Source organism: Berkeleyomyces rouxiae (assembly GCF_048999995.1).
Source record: "Berkeleyomyces rouxiae strain 22BRR77 chromosome Unknown BrBRR77_ptg000014l, whole genome shotgun sequence".
Taxonomy (NCBI): Eukaryota; Fungi; Ascomycota; class Sordariomycetes; order Microascales; family Ceratocystidaceae; genus Berkeleyomyces; species Berkeleyomyces rouxiae.
In genome coordinates, this window is record NW_027396503.1 from 39,647 (window position 1) to 59,299 (window position 19,653).

The 19,653-nt window shown below is 51.5% G+C and overlaps 6 protein-coding genes across 6 annotated transcripts; 4 read left to right on the top strand and 2 right to left on the bottom strand.

Moving 5' to 3' along the window:
• Window positions 1-1,924: 1,924 nt before the first annotated feature.
• BROUX77_008186 (uncharacterized protein) lies at window positions 1,925-3,091 on the top strand (the record flags this gene model as incomplete). The annotated part of the gene is made up of 1 exon (XM_073753363.1): window positions 1,925-3,091. One exon carries the CDS (start codon window positions 1,925-1,927, stop codon window positions 3,089-3,091), a length of 1,167 nt encoding a protein of 388 aa, XP_073601561.1.
• A 164-nt stretch (window positions 3,092-3,255) lies between these two features.
• On the top strand, window positions 3,256-6,846 carry BROUX77_008187 (uncharacterized protein; the record flags this gene model as incomplete). The annotated part of the gene is made up of 1 exon (XM_073753364.1): window positions 3,256-6,846. One exon carries the CDS (start codon window positions 3,256-3,258, stop codon window positions 6,844-6,846), a length of 3,591 nt encoding a protein of 1,196 aa, XP_073601562.1.
• Window positions 6,847-7,283: 437 nt separating this feature from the next.
• Window positions 7,284-10,910, bottom strand: BROUX77_008188 (uncharacterized protein; the record flags this gene model as incomplete). Its single annotated transcript, XM_073753365.1, has 1 exon — window positions 7,284-10,910. The coding sequence occupies one exon, from the start codon at window positions 10,908-10,910 to the stop codon at window positions 7,284-7,286; it is 3,627 nt and encodes a 1,208-aa protein (XP_073601563.1).
• A 50-nt stretch (window positions 10,911-10,960) lies between these two features.
• Window positions 10,961-12,217, bottom strand: BROUX77_008189 (uncharacterized protein; the record flags this gene model as incomplete). Its single annotated transcript, XM_073753366.1, has 1 exon — window positions 10,961-12,217. The coding sequence occupies one exon, from the start codon at window positions 12,215-12,217 to the stop codon at window positions 10,961-10,963; it is 1,257 nt and encodes a 418-aa protein (XP_073601564.1).
• A 3,532-nt stretch (window positions 12,218-15,749) lies between these two features.
• Window positions 15,750-17,069, top strand: BROUX77_008190 (uncharacterized protein; the record flags this gene model as incomplete). The annotated part of the gene is made up of 1 exon (XM_073753367.1): window positions 15,750-17,069. The coding sequence occupies one exon, from the start codon at window positions 15,750-15,752 to the stop codon at window positions 17,067-17,069; it is 1,320 nt and encodes a 439-aa protein (XP_073601565.1).
• A 503-nt stretch (window positions 17,070-17,572) lies between these two features.
• BROUX77_008191 (uncharacterized protein) lies at window positions 17,573-18,715 on the top strand (the record flags this gene model as incomplete). Its single annotated transcript, XM_073753368.1, has 1 exon — window positions 17,573-18,715. One exon carries the CDS (start codon window positions 17,573-17,575, stop codon window positions 18,713-18,715), a length of 1,143 nt encoding a protein of 380 aa, XP_073601566.1.
• Window positions 18,716-19,653: the final 938 nt, after the last annotated feature.

A 19,653-nucleotide genomic window follows, 5' to 3' on the forward strand; every position in this document is an offset into this window, starting at 1 on the left:
AGTGAAACCCGTCACACTCTCTTTGCGACCGTCGATATCAATGTCGCACACTGCAATTTCTGAAATCCATCTCTTCTTCGTGTCGTTTTCTGCAAGTAGTAGCTCTCTTCTCTTCACGGGGATACGCTGGAGACCCCGTCGCTTGACTAAACCTTCGTCAAATGCTGATGTTACCAAGCATCCAGTGTCGAGCAGTGCGTCACAATAAAAGAAGTTGTTGACGAAAGTCTCGATCAAAAACGGTGTGGAATGCATGTGGTTGACTGCATCAGCATGGACGATGTTGGTGCCGGTTCTCTTCTTGCGTCTTCTCTTCTTTAAACTCAGGGGCCGAAATTCGTCTGGGTCTACTCTTGTGTCCGCATCGTGTGGAACACTCTCGATAATCTCGTCCATCGGCTCTGAAACTTCTGGAATCGTTGTATGGTTCACTCTCGCTGGTCGACGACTCGGGGCAAACTTCGGGCAGTCAAGAGACCGGTGGCCCGTGGCAAGGCAACGGAAACAGGCGTTGCCAGACTTTGCTTTCTCTTTTTCATCTGCAGATCTCCAAGGTGCACGGGGTTTGACGGGACGGGTGCGTTGGCATTCATTGCTCGGGAGCGGCGTGTGGAAGGCGTTGACACTCATTGTCACGTGTTCTTCATCATTGTCGGGGTGCGGTTGCTGGTCCACGACGCTCGGGGTTACAACTTTGGCGGACATTGTTTCTGCTTTCCTCTGGCTGTACCACGTCAAAGTCTTCGACGGGTCCTTGGAACTATATCCTGATAGCGCTTCCACTCGTCCCGCTACTCTCTTTACTTTCTCAACCCATCTTGGGTAGTCGTCGTTGGGGAGGTTTTTGACTGTGAGGTATACCTGAAGTGTCGAGTTTATGGCGGAGTTCAGGTGTAAAATCTTAACGCGGTCGGGCCAGTCCAAACCTCCACATAAGCCAACTTGGTTGTCATGAATAGCCATTCTTGCCATTGCCATTGCATAGGGTTATGCCTGGCACCTTACCCCGCTTCCATTTGTCACGCTAATGTTCCAAGGACGTATGATGATACGGTTATTGTCATGAATAGCCATCCTGACACTGCTCATGCTAAGGGTTATGCATGAGACCTACCCCACTCTTCTTTTCCACAACGCCGAAGGTCGGCGACCTATGAAGATGCGCTTATGGCACAGGTTGGTCTGTGTAGATCGTGAGTTGATCAACGGATATGAGGTTGTCGTGGGATGTGCTGAGCACGGGTGCTCTGATAGACGTTGTTCTGCTGCTGCGGAGTTTTCTTGTTGCAATTGCCATTGCGTGCTTAGGTGGGGGTTGTTATCTGGTTCGATTGTTACGAACCTGTTACGTCTTGTTTACACGAGACTTATCTTTTGTTCATAGTTAGATGTTGATTGTTTCTAGCTTGGGAAGACAGAGTTTTGTCAGGAGCGCCGACAACATAAATATCGTCGTCTCCTGCCCTGAGTTGATCAGGTTTACTCTTGTTCTCCAAGCTTAACAATCACATGCACTTGCTTACCTTCTTCTTCTTCTTTATACCATTCTGTTCTTGCTTTCTTTGCAGTTCAACCTTTCTTCTTCTTTGAAGTGTGTGATTGTTCCTCCTCCTTCCTCTTTGTGCCGCTCTATTCTCAGAATAGCCATCTAAGTTGTGTGTTGCCTCTTCATCTCAACCGACCATACGTCTTAGCACTCTGTCTAACTGACGTCTTCCTCCACAGGCCCGACTGTCCACCTCAGGAACCTATCATTGTCCCGAGTCGTTGGCTGTACCCGGAACCCTAATCCTTTCTTCGGGCCCTATCCGTAATATTTTGTTAAGCTTCATTTGAAGACCCGACGCTATTACAACTTTGGCTCTCTTTGGCACTTTTTTCTCTCCTCATTTATTTTTCCCTCTCTATTACGTTTCAACTCGCAATGGCCCTCACTCGCGAAATGATCGAGCATCTCAATACGTTCCTCCTGTCGATTCCTGACCGAACTCCTGAGAACTGGCATCTCGGTGCCCTTCCTAGGGAGTTCAGTGCTGAGATCAAAATGGCTATTGTGGCGGCTTACATGTCTGGTCTGCGCACCGACGATGGTGCCCCGCCCATCCCCGTTGGCTCTGTTCCTGATGCGGCTCAGGTTTACTGGGCTGCGTTCCAGGCTGGCGCTGAAGCCCGCTTCAACTCCCTTGAGTCTCTTCCCCGAGTCAAACGGGAAGAGGATGCCGATCCGTTGAAAGAGGCCGACAAGCATCTTGATGTCGTGCCCTATGATGGCAATCAGCAAGGCTTCCAGGCGTTCCAGAGGCAACTTGCGGTCAAATTTGCTGCTGCACCCAAGCACCACCGCACGGAGCAGCGCAAGCTGATGACTGCCTTCTCCTACCTTAGAGATGGCGCTCTGGATTGGGCCATGCCTCGGATGGACCCGGCCACTGGACACATGAACTTTGAAACGTACGACGATTTTATGAAATCGTTAGCTGAGGCTTTCGATGACCCTGACTGGCGCATGACTGCGACCCAGCAGATCTTCGACTTAAAGCAGACAGGTACTTGTACTGCCTATCACTCTGCTTTTACAACGCTGTTGAAGAAACTCGGTTGGGCCGACGCTGATTTCACCATTGCACTATTTCAGCGAGGCCTCAAGCCCCACATACAGGACGCTCTGGCTTGGAACACCTATCCTGCCCCTAAGGGAACGCTTGATCAGTTCGCTAATTTCTGCAACACGCTGGACAATACGATCAACAACCGAACCCGGGGAAACAACGGGAAAATCCAACCGCCTCCTGGTGTGGTCCCCTTTCAGCAAGATTCTCGTTCGAGAAATGCTGGCGCCCAAAAAGCTGTCCCCAACACCAAGCCAGCTAAGGGTACCTCTGCAGGTCCCGATGCCAACGGTCTACCCTTCCGTAAGACTGCTGACGGCAAAATGGCAAAGGGTGTTTGTTGGAAGTGTGGCGCAAAGGACCACATGCTAAAGGCTTGCCCCAAAAACAACCTTGCTCTTCGCGCAGCTACTGTCCCTTCTCCCTCCACTTCTACCCGGGCTCCCTCGACGGCCCCTGCGCCTGATGCGTCAAAAAACTAGAAGGGCTACCGACCCATTCCCCTCTGGTCCTGGCTAGCCCTGACGCTGCTGATGAGGGTCTCTTGAGAATCAGCACTTGTTCTCTTGATAATGCTATCGATTATGGTAACTCTCCCCCTCTGGTTATTCCTGTGACAGTGAATAATTCTATTGAGGCCTACGCTATGGTGGATTCGGGATCAACAACTTGTTTTGTGGATTCTGAATTTATAGCAAGGCATCAGATTCCTACTGTTCTCAAGGCCAGAGCCGAGTCGCTCCATGTTGTTGATGGTAGTGAAACTGCTGCGGGTAAAGTGACCCACCAAGTTCCTTTGTCCCTCTCTTTTCCTAATTATTCAGAAACTTTGGTTTTTCAAATCACGAAGCTTGGGGGCTACCACATCATCCTGGGGAAATGCTGGCTCGACGCCCATAACCCGGAAATTTCTTGGCCTTCCAATACGCTCAAGATATCGGTTACTTCTACCGCCGATGGCAATGCTGTGGCAGCTTCTGATTCTTCTTCTTCTTCTTCTTCTGTTTCGACTGCTTCTACTGATTCTGGCGCTTCGTTTGATTTTTCTTATACAAAAAACGACAAAAATATTGCTTCTACCGCTGGCAGTCAGATTGAGGGATCTGCTCCTGCTTCAGCCACTTCACCCCTTCCTTCTTTTATTGCACAATCGTCAGCTGTGTCTTGTTCCTGTGTGACGGTGTCGTCTCAGGCTTTGCATCGCTTTGCCAAAGCTGAGAAACTACAGATTTATCGTGTCACCGCTCAGGAAGTCCTGGATTATCTCAATCAGGAGGACCTAACTCCGGAACAAGAGCATGCACGGCTCCTTGAACGCATCCCGAAGAAATACCATGACCTACTTCCTCTGTTCTCTCGAGAAGGTGCTGATCAACTACCACCTCACCGGGACATTGATCATGCGATTAACTTCGTTCCCGATGCGAAATACCCCAAGGCCCCGCTGTACGATATGACTCCACTCGAGTTGCAGGCTGTCAAAAAATATCTAGATGGCATGCTTGCTAAAGGCTTTATTTCCTCTTCCTCTTCGCCGCTGGCTTCCCCGATTCTTTTTGCTAGGAAGCCAGGCAGTTTACGATTCTGTGTTGATTTCCGAGCCGTCAATGATATCACCATCAAAGACGTAACTCCTCTGCCTCGGATCAATGAATCACTGCGCACGGCGGCTACGGGAAACATTTTTACAAAGCTGGATCTGAGAGCTGCGTACCACTTGATTCGCATCAAGAAAGGTGATGAATACAAGACAGCTTTCAGAACTCGATATGGCATTTTTGAGTACAATGTGATGCCGTTTGGGCTCACCAATGCTCCTGCCACGTGTCAGAAATATGTCAGCGAGGTCTTGTCGGAGTATTTGGACATATTCTGTGTCTGTTACTTGGATGATATCCTGGTGTTCTCTCTGAACCAAGAGGAACATGATGTTCATGTGCGCAAAGTCCTGCTAAAATTAGCGCAGGCCAGTCTGTTTGTCAAGGGTGAAAAATGCGAATTCGACAAGACTGAAACTACCTTTGTTGGCTTTGTTATTTCAGCCGATGCTCTGAAGATGGACCCCGCTAAAGTTGCGGCTGTCCGTGAGTGGGAGGCTCCCCGAACTGTTAAGGGAGTCCAGTCCTTTTTGGGTTTTGCCAATTTCTATAGGAGGTTCATCCGTGACTTCTCTAGAATCTGCACACCTCTCTTCGAGTTGACTAAAAAGACGCAATCTTTTGTCTGGTCCTCTGAATGTGAGGCAGCATTTCACACCCTGAAGGACCTTTTCTGCTCTGAACCTATCCTCAAGCACTTTGATTACCTGTTGGACACTGTTATTGAAACAGACGCGTCTGACCGTGTAATATCTGCCGTCATGTCTCAATACCACCCGACTGACAAGGGGCTTCTACTACACCCCGTGGCCTATTTCTCTCAAAAAATGAATCCTGCCCAGTGTAACTACGGCGTAGGTGACAAGGAGTTGTTAGCCATTGTGGAGTCTCTAAAGTCGTGGCGATTCATGGTTGAAAGTCTGGAAAAACCTGTTCTGGTATTGACGGACCATCGGAATTTAGCCGTTCTTAAGCAAATTCCGGCCATGAACAGACGGCAAGCGAGGTGGGCTATGGAACTGAGCGAGTACCGTTATGTCATCACTTATAGGCCTGGCTCCTTGAATTCTAGAGCTGATGCCCTGACCAGACGCTACGAAGACCTCGTTTCTTCTTCTTCTGAGGAGGATAAAGAGCTGTGTGCTCCTATTATTCCCCCTGAAAATTTTATTGGTACCATGTCTTTGGTAGACGAGGTAAAAATCGCGCTATCCACGGACAAGTGGGCTCTTGATGTTATTTCTGCTCTTCGAGGCCAGTCGACCAAACCTCCAGATGTGGACCTCAGTGTCTGCAGGCTTGACAATGACGGTCTTTTGTTTGTCAACGACCTTCTATATTTGCCGAACGAGGATCTACGAGTTCGTGCATTGAAGAATTGTCATGATATTATGCCTAGCGGACACCCTGGACAAAAGAACACTTTTGAACTTCTTGTTCGGGAATACTGGTGGCCCGGGATGCGTCGTGATGTCATCCGGTACATCCGAAATTGTGAGGTCTGCCAACGGATCAAGTCCGCGCGACATAGTCCCTACGGTCTACTGAAACCTCTGACCATTCCGCAAGCTCGGTGGACATCTGTGTCCCTTGATTTTATCACCGGCTTGCCGGTCTCCAATTCTTTTGACATGATTCTCGTTGTCATCGATAGGCTTAGCAAAATGGCTCACTTTATACCTTGCGATTCCTCGCTGGATGCTGCAGGTTTTGCTAAGCTCTATTTGTCAGCAGTGTATAGGCTCCACGGTCTGCCATTGGACATTGTGTCCGACAGGGGTAGTCTGTTTACGTCGGCTTTTTCCAAGGCTTTAGCCAAACTGTTGGGCATAAAGCAAAATCTGAGTACTGCGTTCCACCCTCAGACCGATGGTCAGACTGAGCGTGTGAACTCTATTTTGGAGCAATACCTGCGGGGTTACACCAACTATAGACAGGACAATTGGGCTGATCTTTTGCCCTTGGCGGAGTTCTCTTACAATGACTCCGAGTCCAGTTCTACTATGCTGACGCCCTTCTTTGCGAACCACGGGTTTCACCCCAGAAGTGGGCGTGAGTCGCTCCCAGTCTCTGTGGAAAAAGGCCCGTTGCGGAACTTTGTTAAAGAGCTTGACAACATTTGTCAGTTTTTAAAGACTGAAATTACGTGGAGCCGTGAGCGGATGACCGAGTACGCGAATCGACACAAATCTTCCGCCCCTCTCCTTCGAGAAGGGGACTTAGTGTGGCTTTTGAGTAGAAATATTCGAACTACTCGTCCTTCAAAGAAGTTGGACTTCAAGAAGCTTGGCCCATTTAAGATTCTACGGAAGGTGTCTTCGCATGCCTACGAGTTGGCACTCCCTGCCACTATGAAGGTTCATCCCGTCTTCCACGTTTGTCTGCTGGAACCATGTGCGTCGGATCCTCTTCCTGGCCAGAAAAACCCTCCTCCTCCTCCCGTCATAGTAGATGGCGAGGAAGAATTTGTGGTCAAGGAAATTATAGGCGTGTCTTCGCGTGGCCCTCTGCAATATCAAGTAGTTTGGGAGGGCTATGAACATGATGGACCCTCCTGGGAACCTCTGGACCATTTAGCCAATGCACCTGAGAAGGTTGCAGAATTCTACAAGAGGATGCCTAACGCCAGACGATCTTAGTACTGCTGTGGAAATCAGTCATAAAAAGGGGGGCTACTGTCATGAATAGCCATCCTGACACTGCTCATGCTAAGGGTTATGCATGAGACCTACCCCACTCTTCTTTTCCACAACGCCGAAGGTCGGCGACCTATGAAGATGCGCTTATGGCACAGGTTGGTCTGTGTATGTAAGGCTTTACGGTCTAAAGGAGAACGCTTTTAGAACAGCAGAAATAAATTAAGAAACAGATAAAGAGAAAAGACTAATGTACAAGAAAACGGGCGGAAACAACACTATCTATATACACGCGGTAGAGGCATGACGCGTACCCTTGACAACGGCGGTGTGCACACGGGTTTGGCAGGCGGTGAGTAACGGCGGTATGCAAGGCGGTGTGGACGGCGGTGTAAACGGCGGTGAGGGCGGAGCCTGAGCCTACCTCGATCCATAGATCGTTACAATCGCCTCCTCCTCCCTCTCCTCCGGGGGACTACTGGCAACTTCCAGGGGCACTCGTGGGTCTGCTCGTATCTCTCAAGGGCTGCTGTGTCTTTGACGTGTGACAAGGGTTCCCACGTTGGCTCTGCCCATCCAGTCCACTGGACGAGCACTTTGTGACGTTTGTCGACGACCTTGTGTCGTAGGATCTCGTCGACAAGATACTCGCCAGCCACTAAATCGCCGGAGGCTTCTTCGGGCGCGATTGCAGGTGGTTCCGGGTTGGCTAGGACTTGGGAAGGCAGAGGGTCATCACGGGCGCGGCGGACAAGACTCACGTGGAAGACGGGGTGGATACCGGTGGGCGTGTCGAGTTTTACGGCGTGTGTGCCAACGATTTGGATCACGCGGTACGGCAAGGCAAGCCAGTCGAGTGTCTTGGAGGGGCGGATGGTGCGCACGTTGCGCAGACGCAGGTAGACTCGGTCGCCGACTTTGAAAGCTTCCGCTGCCTGGCGTCCCCGGTTGGCATGTCGTTCCTGTGTTTCGAGGGCGACAGCCATGGAGGCTTGGGCGAACGCGGTTGCGTCGCGGTGCTTGGCGAGCCAGTTGTGGCCGGCAGTGGCGGGGGAGACGGTGGAGCCTGGTTCGTGGTCGGTAGTCAAGTCGAGGGGGTCAATGTTGTAACCGTGGGTAAAGAAAAACGGGGAAAGGCCAGTGGCAGTAGCGGTGCGATTGTTCAGGGCGACCTGGGCTTGGGGGAGAAGTGCAGCCCAGTCGTCTTGCAGGAAAGCGGTGAAGGCACGAAGGTAAGTCTCGATCTCTTGGTTGGAACGCTCTTGGGCGCCGTCGGTCTCGGGGTGAAACGCGGTGGAGAGGCGGCGGGTGATGGAGAGTTGGCGACAGACTTCTGTCCAGAATAAACCGGTGAACTGAGGGCCTCGGTCGGAAGTGATGGCGCGAGGTAGGCCGTGGTGAGCAAAGACATGGGTTATAAAGGCTCTGGCAACATCTGGGGCAGTGTAAGATTGCATCGGTATCAAGATTTTACTCTTCGACAGCCGATCGGTGATTCCCAAAATTGTAGTGCAGCCTTCGGACTCAGGGAGACCGACGATGAAATCCATGGCGAGTTCTTGCCAGGCACGGTCCGGGACGGGCAGGGGCTTCAGGAGGCCACGCTTCTGGTCGCGCCAAATCTTGCTTTTACCGCAAGTGTCGCAATTACCAACGAAGCGGCGGACATCGTCAGAGAGGCCAGGCCAAGCGTAGGAGCGGCTGACTAGATCACGGGTTGCTGATCCTCCAGGGTGACCGGTAAGCGTGGAGTCATGGACTTGCTGGATGATACGAGTGCGGAGGGGCTCGTAGTACGGGATCCACAGGCGGTCACGCCAGAGGAGACGGGTGGCGGAGTCGAGGGTACACTCGCTGATCTGCCAAGGAAGGCCCCACTCGTTGGGGAACGAGCGGGCTTGTTCTTGGACAGCTTGTCGCGCTTGCCAATAACGTTCGTTACGGGTAAGTGCCGAGTGCCAGAGGGTCTGGAGTTCCGGGTCAGCAAAAGGGGCATCTAGGGCAGCGTGGTCGAGGGTCAGGGTTCCTTCAGGGTCTTTGTCAGGCTCTTTAGCCCAAACGGCGGCGGCAATGACGAAGTCGGGCCCGTCAGGGCGCAGAACTTGGTGGACACGGGACTGGAGGCGTTCATCGGAGAGGTCTTGGGGCAGGTCTTGGTCGCGGCGGGAAAGGGCATCGGAGGTCACTTGAGTAACGCCGGGTCGATGAATTAACCGAAAGTCGAACTCGGACAATTCATGGGCCCAGCGGCGTTGGCGTTCTGACAGGGTTCTTTGCTTCTGGAAGTACAAAAGGTTCTGGTGGTCGGTGTGTACTTCGAACGGGATGCCAGCGAGGTAGGAGCGCCAAGCGCGGAGGCAGGAGTGGATGGCCAACATTTCCTTATCGTGGATAGGGTAGTTGACTTCCGCTGGGCTGAGCTTTCGCGAGAAGTAAGCAACAGGACGCCAAAGAGAATCAGCACCTTGCTGTCTGAGGGAACCTCCCAGGGCCCAGCCGGAAGCATCGGCTTCAACGATGGTGGGGAGGTCAGGGTCAAAGGTGGCAAGGAGCGGGGCAGAGACAAGGGCCTTCTTCAAAGCTTCAAACGAACGGAGTTGTTCGTCTTCCCACTTGAAGGGTTGGTCCTTCTTGGTCAGCAGAGTCAGGGGAGCAGCGACGGTGGAGTATTCGGGGACAAAACAGCGGTAGAAGTTGGCAAACCCAAGAAAACTACGGACTCCGCGGACAGACGTGGGAGCCTCCCATTCCTGGATGGCTTTGACTTTGTCTGGGTCTGCACGGATGCCGGAGCCGGGTTCAACAATGAAGCCGAGGTACTTGATGGACGGGGATTCGAATTCACTTTTGTCCCAATCAAGTTGCAGGCCAGCATCTCCAAGAGCGCGGATGATCTGACGGACAAGGTCACGGTGGTGTTCGTGGGAGTCAGAGCTGTAAATCACTACATCATCGAGGTAAGCGGAGCAGGATATTCCAAGCCAGCGGGAGAGAACATGGTTGATGAAACGTTGGAACGCAGCAGGAGCACCAGTGAGACCGAAAGGGGTGACCAGCCATTCATACGCGCCGAGGTGGGTGCGGAAGGCCGTGTAGGCTTCACTGCCTTCTTTAAGACGGAGGCGATGGAAAGCAGAGATGACGTCAACTTTGGAAACGTACTTGGCAGCAGCAATATCACGGAGGGTGTCGTTGATCAGTGGTAACGGGTAACCATCCTTCTCCGTGACGCTGTTCAGGGCACGGTAGTCTACGCAAAAACGAAGACCACCACCAGGTTTCTTCACGAAGATGACGGGGGCACCGCCTTCAGCACTACTAGCTCGGATAAAGCCAGCGTCCAGCAGGTCGTAGAGGGTTTTCCGGAGGAGCAGCAGTTCTTCTCGGCTCATTGAGTACAGAGGACACGAGGGCGGGGACAAGCCTGGTTTAAGGCGGATCTCTGTATCAATTCCAGGGCGGTTCGGGGGAAGCTCAGAAGCTTTCTTCCTATCGAAGGCGTCGATGACGGGAAGAAGCCACTCGGGACAGTTGGCACGGGGGTCGGTGTAGATCTTGGCTTTGAGAGCTTTCTCAATGTCATGGAGCGTGGCGGAGAAAATGCGGACATTGGGAGAGCGTCGGGCTCTCAACTGGAAGGCACGGATGGCGCGGGCGGAGACGGGGAGAACGTTGGGGTCAGCGGTGGTTGTAGTCAGGCGAAGAGGCGTGGGCAGGCGGATGAATACTTCGTTTTGCGCGGGGCGAAGGGAAGCATCGTGTTTGGCAATCCATCCTTGACCGAGGATAAGGTCTTCAGACTGACCGGGGACGATGTAGGCGTAGAGTTTCTCGTCCAATCCTCCGAGACCAAGATCGAAGACAGCAACTTGGTCTATGACGGGTGGATTTCGGTCATCAACTACTTGAGCAATTGGACGAGGGCAGATGGGCAGGATGGCAGCGTGGGCGCGGGTAGCGGTGCGCGGAGAGACAGTGGCAAGACACAGGCAACCGGAGTCGACGAAGGCAGAGGTAGAACAAGTTTTATTTAGAACAACATCTATATAAGTACCCCTAGCCCCCATTTCCTCCCGAGCGATCTTCTCTCCTTGGGGCTCTAGACGGCGACGTTCGCCTAGAGCTCTCCATTTCCCGACATGTCGCGGGGCACGGGCGTGGGCGCAGGCGCGGGCAGAGGCAGAGGCAGAGCCGGGGTCGGCATAGCAGGCTGGTAAAGGTTGGCGGAGCGGACAGGGACAGTGGTAGTAGGAGCAAAGTTTAGCGGGCAGTTCTGGCGCAGATGGCCAGTCTGCCGGCAGCGGAAGCAGGCGCGGTTGCGGCGAAGGCGCTCGCGCTCCTCGTCGGTCAATGGCTTCAGGGCCGTGGTGGTGATGGTGGGGGTCCAGTCCATGGCGTCGGGGTGGCGGACAGGTGCAGGGTTGGCAGGGAAGGACGGGGTTATCCTGCTGGAAGAACGCTCGAGGACGTTGCATTCCTCCAGCTTGGAAGAGACGGTAAACAACTCGGACTTGTAATCCTCGTAGGTGTAATCCGTCCTCGGGTTCGCCATGGCCCGACGCAGTTCTGGACAGAGGGCGGTGCGCAGGATAGAGATGCTGGCACGGTCGGAGTCAGTACCAGCTTCGCCGAGCAACTTCTCGAACTTGGGCAGGAAAAGAGCGAACGGCTCGTTATCCCGCTGGCGGAGGTTCTGGAGTTGCGTGGAGGCGCGCTCGGCAGCATACGGGTCGATGAACATTCTGTCCAGGTATGCGAGGAAAGTGGCAGCGGTGTAGCCCATCTCAAGGCCACGGGCAAAGTAAACAGCAACAAGGTTCTGGGCTTCGGTGGACATACGGGCAAAAAGATATGTGTACTGATCCCCATCGTCACCGATGGAGGGACCGTCACGCGCGATCTTTTGGCGGGCGTACATGGCCCAAACGCGGTACTCGGCTCTCTTGCCGCTGAACAGGGGAATGTCGGGAATCTTGGGCTTGGGGCGTTTGACAAAGGCGTCAGCTGTGGCAACGGGGACGGACGGAGTAGCAAGAACGGGGGGAGCAGGGGAGGCAGTGGCAGCGCGGGCAAAGGCCTGGAGATTGGCGATCTCCTGGTCCCGCTGTTGTTGCGCGCGGGAGAACTCTTCGCGCAGTTGTAGCTGTGCGCGTTCGTTGTCTGCGCGCAGTTGTTGCTGCGCACGTTCATTTTCCTCACGCATGGTCTGGAGGGCTTGGAACAAGTCTTGCATGGAGGGGCCTGCGTTGCTCGGGCCGGGGACAGTGGGGTTGGACATTGTTGCGGGAGGCGAGGCGGGGTCAAAGAAGACAGAGTTTTGAGAAGCAGCGTCAGAGTCAGAATCAGGGTCTTGAGGGGGGACGCGGTAGGACATGTGACGGTCACAGGAACGTTGGGAACGGAGGTAATTGGCGTTGGACGAGGGGACAAGGTGGGAACAGGGTCTGGTTCAAGGAACGTAGTCGAGGGACGAGGACAAGAAACGAGGTCGAGGAACGAGGACAGGGAACGGGGTCGAGAGGACGAAGAAAGATCTGTTTCTATTGTAAGGCTTTACGGTCTAAAGGAGAACGCTTTTAGAACAGCAGAAATAAATTAAGAAACAGATAAAGAGAAAAGACTAATGTACAAGAAAACGGGCGGAAACAACACTATCTATATACACGCGGTAGAGGCATGACGCGTACCCTTGACAACGGCGGTGTGCACACGGGTTTGGCAGGCGGTGAGTAACGGCGGTATGCAAGGCGGTGTGGACGGCGGTGTAAACGGCGGTGAGGGCGGAGCCTGAGCCTACCTCGATCCATAGATCGTTACAGTGTAGATCGTGAGTTGATCAACGGATATGAGGTTGTCGTGGGATGTGCTGAGCACGGGTGCTCTGATAGACGTTGTTCTGCTGCTGCGGAGTTTTCTTGTTGCAATTGCCATTGCGTGCTTAGGTGGGGGTTGTTATCTGGTTCGATTGTTACGAACCTGTTACGTCTTGTTTACACGAGACTTATCTTTTGTTCATAGTTAGATGTTGATTGTTTCTAGCTTGGGAAGACAGAGTTTTGTCAGGAGCGCCGACAACATAAATATCGTCGTCTCCTGCCCTGAGTTGATCAGGTTTACTCTTGTTCTCCAAGCTTAACAATCACATGCACTTGCTTACCTTCTTCTTCTTCTTTATACCATTCTGTTCTTGCTTTCTTTGCAGTTCAACCTTTCTTCTTCTTTGAAGTGTGTGATTGTTCCTCCTCCTTCCTCTTTGTGCCGCTCTATTCTCAGAATAGCCATCTAAGTTGTGTGTTGCCTCTTCATCTCAACCGACCATACGTCTTAGCACTCTGTCTAACTGACGTCTTCCTCCACAGGCCCGACTGTCCACCTCAGGAACCTATCATTGTCCCGAGTCGTTGGCTGTACCCGGAACCCTAATCCTTTCTTCGGGCCCTATCCGTAATAGTTATACCACTTGGTGGTCTGTGTAACCTTGAGGTGTCACTCCGGTTTATCTACTCGGGTGTGGCCGGCTTGCACACTTTAGATCATCGCTATTAGGTAACTCGATACTCTGCAGTTGATGCAGCTTATTCTGAGTTGACTGCTATTCTCGTTCCTTTTGTGTCAACAGCGTTTGAGCGTGGGGTCCACACCTGTTAGGCCGATATCGCTGTAACGCGACATATCGTTGCCTGGGTGTCTTGAGGGATTTTCAGTTCTGCTGCTGCCGTGTTGGTTTATCTCGTGAACTAACATCCGGTTCGATAGTAGCGTCTGGTAACGTTGAGTTACGTATGTCCCCACTTTCGGTTATCTGTGATTTGGTTCTAGCTTGGGAAGATCTTTGTTGTCAGAATCTACAACGCCTTAAATAGCGTTGCCTTCTACCCTGTATGATCAGGTTAGCTCTTGCTCCCCAAGCTTAACAATCACATACACCCCTTTTGCCATTCTTGTTTGTATACTAGTTATAGTATCACTTCTTCGATAGTACCTTCTTCTTTAGTACTATATCTTTAATCATCACTTGTTTCTTGATAGCCTTCATTGCATCAGTACCTTCTGTCGTCTTCGTTACCTCAGTGTTCCTGTGATTGTTTATTCCCTTCCGTGTGTTATAAGATCAATTAGTTGAGTGTGCCTCTTTACCTCAAACCGACCATACGACCTAGAGAGTTCTATCCTCTCCTCCCGGCCGTATATCCGCGCAGGCCTGACTGTCCACCTCTGGAACCTATCATTGTCCCGAGTCGTTGGCTTTCTAGAACCCTAATGGTTTCCTTGGGCCCTATCCGTAATATTGGTGCTCGAAATCTTGTAGGAAAGACACAAAACTCTGGTGACTTCCCATCTGTATAGCGCAGAGCTTCTGGCCTGCCTTCTGGATCGCGTCCTTGTCTTCAAACTGGTCGTTGATGTGCTGAAGAAAACTCTTCCAATCCCAATTGTGTATGGCGCCATCGGTGAACCATTGTTCTACTCTCGCTTGTTGCTCAGCGTGAATACTCATGAAAATGCTGAAACAAATTGCTTGGGAAGACCCGATGACGTGAGCTGCGATTTGCGCGCGGACCTTCAACTGTTTAAAATATCTGGGGAAGGACAAAAGCTTTCCATCCCACTCTGGCCACGGTGCGTTGTAGCGGTGGTTAATCATCGGTTGTGAAGGTGGTAGGGCAAGTGCAGGCGCGGGAGGAGCCGGGGCTTGTAGTTTCGCGTGGTTCTGTAGTATCATCTGGACTATTGCGAGTTGCTGAGGCGTAAATACTTCTAATCCTGGGGTATTGGTGGGCTGCTCCTGTTGGGAGTCGCGGGGTAGCCCGGACAGAACATCTTCTGTTTTGTCGTTCATCGTTAAAGTATGCTATCTCACGGCAGGCTTCTAAGAGAACATAAGGGGTAATGAAGCTTCCTCACAAGCTTCTAAGACAACAAGGGGTCATGAAGCTTCCTAACAAGCTTCTAAGACAACAAGGGGTAGTGAAGCTTCCTCACAAGCTTCTAAGACAACAAGGGGTAGTGAAGCTTCCTCACAAGCTTCTAAGATAAAAAAAATGTGATGTTAAAGATAATATGTGACGGGTTGTCTAAGTACGGAGAAAACTCATAGTTAGGTCCAATGCTGTTTATTATCTTTAACATAGGGAAGAAAAGAAAGAAAAGGAAGAAGAAAATCCAAACTAAAGATGGGGGAACTGGCTCTGCTTTATAGGCGTTCGACAATCCAGTTGTGTGCGCCCCACCAGGGCAACCAGCCCTATGACCCCTGTACAATAAAAGTGGAGCAACACCCGTTGTTACGGGTTGAGAACCCGTGGTTGGATCAGACAGAGCTGATCCAGTGCTTTCGAATGCAGGTCGTTTCACCGAATTTGGACAAGGTTTCGGATGAACTTCGGCAACTCTTCGGAGGCTTCGGAGAGCTCGGACCGGGTCGGACTTGAGGTCCGTGGGTAGGATTCGCCTAATCCGGCAGGATGCAAAAAGGTCCGAAGTGTTCCGAGGGAAACTGAGGGATTCTGACGGGATCGGAGCTAACCTCGAGTTATCGCCGAAAACTCGGACATAAGGAGCTCACGGAGGGATATTGAGCCGATCGGGAACTTGCATTTGTAAGCACAAAAATGTCTATATAGTAGACCCAAATCCGCTGTTTAGTTTAGTCTTTCTTCTTCCTTTTTCTCTCCATCAAAAGATAATAAACAGCATTCTGGTCATAACTGCAAGACTCTCTTGTACTTAGTGAACCGCTCACATATTATCTTTTGATCCTTTATTGTTTCTTAGAAGTTTGTGAGGAAACTTCATTGCCCCCTATTGTTTCTTAGAAGTTTGTGAGGAAACTTCATCACCCCCTATTGTTTCTTAGAAGTTTGTGAGGAAACTTCATCACCCTCCTACCGTGCCATACTTGACGAATGAAGTACGGCATCACATCAAGCCCCCGCAGTACAAGCCCCGTACAGCCACCCTCGCCCTCATTCTGGTCCGCATCCGAAGACAACGCGTCCCCTATACGCCGTCGAGCCAGAATGAGTAACGACAAGATGGAAGATGTTCTGGCTGGACTTGCGCTTGACCAGCCTGGCCCCTCCCGGCAACAAGCCGAGGCGCCCCCACAGCAGAGTTCAGACACCCCAGGATTGGAGGTGTTCACCCCGGAGCAACTAAGAGTGATCCAGATGTTGCTACGAAGCCAAGTCCTGTTACAGGCAACCGCCCCCCCGGCACCTGCACCTGCCCCGGTAGCCCCTACCCCGGCGCCAGTACGTACCCCGGGCCCCTTCGCCCCGATGATCGACCATCGGTACAACGCAAAATGGCCGGAGTGGGACGGAAAGACAGCGTCGTTCCCGCGATTCTTCAAACAGTTGAAGGCCCGAGCTCAGATCGAATCACAAGTCGTTGGCTCCTCCCAGGCAATTTGCCTAAGTGTTTTCATGGCCATTCCCACAGAGCAACAGGCCAGAGTTGAACAGTGGTTCACTGACGGAGCCACTCATGGTTGGGATTGGGACGCCTACCTTGGCCATATCCATGACCAATTCGAAGACAAGGAGGCTATTCAGAAGGCGGGTCAAAAGCTTTTGACCATGCAGATGGGAAACCATCAGAGTTTTATATCGTTCTTGCAGGATTTCGAGCATCAAGTTGGCCTTTGTGGAGGTTTAGATTGGCCAGACCGTGTGAAGATCATGTACCTGAATTCCGCTATCAACCAAACGTTACAGGTACACCTCACGGCAAAAAACCTCCCCAACGATGATTACCCGCGTTGGGTTGAGAAGGTGAAGACGGTGGCTGGCCGAGTGGAAGCGTTGCCAGGATACCGGTCGAAGGACACGTCCAAGACCTCGACGTGGTACGCGAAAACTAGAGGTGGAGCAAGGTTCGCCGAAGTGGTGACCCCAAGTGTCGCAAATCAGCAGACGCGAATCGACAACGACGGAGACACCATGATGACAGGTGTCAACGCCCTCCAAGGCCGCGCCTCGAACAACTATGGACAACGCCCCCGAAAATCCCGCGCCCCTTGGAGAACCCCGGCGGAGATAGAAACCGCTAGATCCAGCAACGCTTGTTTCCGCTGTCTTGCCAAGGGCCACCGATCCTTCGAATGCCCCAAGTTTGCCCCGGCCCGTGCGCCCGCAAGAGTGAACCGCACGACAATCCAACAAGCCCCCGAATCGATGGATGATGTGGCCGATGACCTTTCCGACGACGAGGAAAAAGAGTAGACTCTGGGAAAAGTCGCCCCCAGGGTCATAAGAAGAAGAGCCCCAACAATTGCGATGTTCCGCTCGATGTATTTAAAGATTTACACTCCACTCCGTTCCTAATTGAAGCATTTATTAACAATTCCTTTTACTGTGATGCTTTATTTGACAGTGGATGCCTTGTAACATCGGCGTTCAACGAGACTTTGGTGAGAAAGAAAGGGCTCCAGCGCATCCCGATAAGAAGACGGGAACTCAAGTTAGCCGAAAACGACGAAAAAAAAAGATGGATCTCAGAGATGGCGTTCTGCGATCTAGATATTGACGGCCGGACAGAAAGAATTTTCGGGTACGTCATCCCGAACCTAGCATACGACATGATTTTGGGAAAACCCTGGATGGAAAGGAATGACGTTGTCTACCTGGCGAAAGAACGAGTCATACGCCTCGGAAGCGAAGAAGATGCCCAAGTTGTGAGAGAAAAAGGATGGCTCGACGCCCATATAACAACCACAAAAGCGAGCATGGTGATGGCATCCGTCTTTGCTGCAGAAATCCGGCGCAGCAAGAAAAAGAATGAAGACATAGAGGTTTTTGCTGCCACCATCGAAGACATCAACAAGGCATTGCAAGTAAAACCTCGTGTTACCCTACAAGAGATCGACAAACGACTGCCTAGCGAACTCAAACACTTGGCAGAAGTGTTTTTAGACGACGAAAAGGACGACCAACCCCCGAACCGCCCCGGAATAGACCACGCTATCAACCTGACGAAAGACAAACAAGGGCGAGAGAACGAAGTCCCGTGGGGTCCCTTGTACAGCATGTCCCGCGACGAGCTGTTAGTCTTACGGAAAACCCTCTCGGACCATCTGGACAGGAATTGGATTCGAGCCAGCAGCTCTCCCGGCGGCGCGCCTGTTCTTTTCGTACGTAAGCCTGGAGGAGGGTTGCGCTTTTGCGTTGACTACCGCGGCATTAACGCCATTACTGAAAAAGACCGATACCCGCTTCCTTTGATCAGTGAGACACTACGAGCGTTGTCTAAGGCGAAGTACTTCACAAAGGTCGATGTTCGTGCCGCTTTCCACAAGATTCGCATAAAAGAGGGAGATGAATGGAAAACGGCCTTCCGCACACGTTTTGGACTTTTTGAATGGCTGGTGACGCCTTTTGGACTCACCGGAGCCCCTGCAACCTTTCAACGGTATATCAATTCAACCCTGCAAGAATATTTGGACGACTTCTGCTCCGCGTATATTGACGACGTCCTGATTTACACCGACGGCACCTACGCAGACCACATGGAAAAAGTTAACCTCGTCATCAAGAAATTGGGAAATGCAGGTCTCCGTTTAGACATCGACAAGTGCGAATTCGCAGTTTTTGAAACAAAGTACCTAGGTTTCATCATCCAAGCAGGCAAAGGTGTCAAAGTCGACCCAGCAAAGGTCGCTGCCATACGAGAATGGACGCCACCCACCAATGTCAAGGGCGTTCGAAGTTTTATAGGATTCGCAAATTTTTACCGCCAGTTTATCGATTCCTTCAGCGACGTGGCGGCTCCACTAGTCAGGCTAACGAAGAAAGGCACCGCATGGATATTACGGATAGGGCCCGAAGAAAGGATTAGGGTTCCGGGTACAGCCAACGACTCGGGACAATGATAGGTTTTTTTTTTTTTTTTTTATTCATTACTCGCATGGAACCTGATAGGGTTATGGCGAGGTGCAGTAAATCTACACATAGCAAGGTACAATAAAACAACATCCAAACTCCAGCAAAAATCAACGACAAAGGAAATACGTCGTGGTCGACACCGTAATTTGTCCAAAGACACAAGCACCAATTCCTCCTCACTCCTCAACTTCCTCCACTCTCCTCCCACCACTACTTTCTCTTCTTGTCATGAATAGCCATCCTGACACTGCTCATGCTAAGGGTTATGCATGAGACCTACCCCACTCTTCTTTTCCACAACGCCGAAGGTCGGCGACCTATGAAGATGCGCTTATGGCACAGGTTGGTCTGTGTAGATCGTGAGTTGATCAACGGATATGAGGTTGTCGTGGGATGTGCTGAGCACGGGTGCTCTGATAGACGTTGTTCTGCTGCTGCGGAGTTTTCTTGTTGCAATTGCCATTGCGTGCTTAGGTGGGGGTTGTTATCTGGTTCGATTGTTACGAACCTGTTACGTCTTGTTTACACGAGACTTATCTTTTGTTCATAGTTAGATGTTGATTGTTTCTAGCTTGGGAAGACAGAGTTTTGTCAGGAGCGCCGACAACATAAATATCGTCGTCTCCTGCCCTGAGTTGATCAGGTTTACTCTTGTTCTCCAAGCTTAACAATCACATGCACTTGCTTACCTTCTTCTTCTTCTTTATACCATTCTGTTCTTGCTTTCTTTGCAGTTCAACCTTTCTTCTTCTTTGAAGTGTGTGATTGTTCCTCCTCCTTCCTCTTTGTGCCGCTCTATTCTCAGAATAGCCATCTAAGTTGTGTGTTGCCTCTTCATCTCAACCGACCATACGTCTTAGCACTCTGTCTAACTGACGTCTTCCTCCACAGGCCCGACTGTCCACCTCAGGAACCTATCATTGTC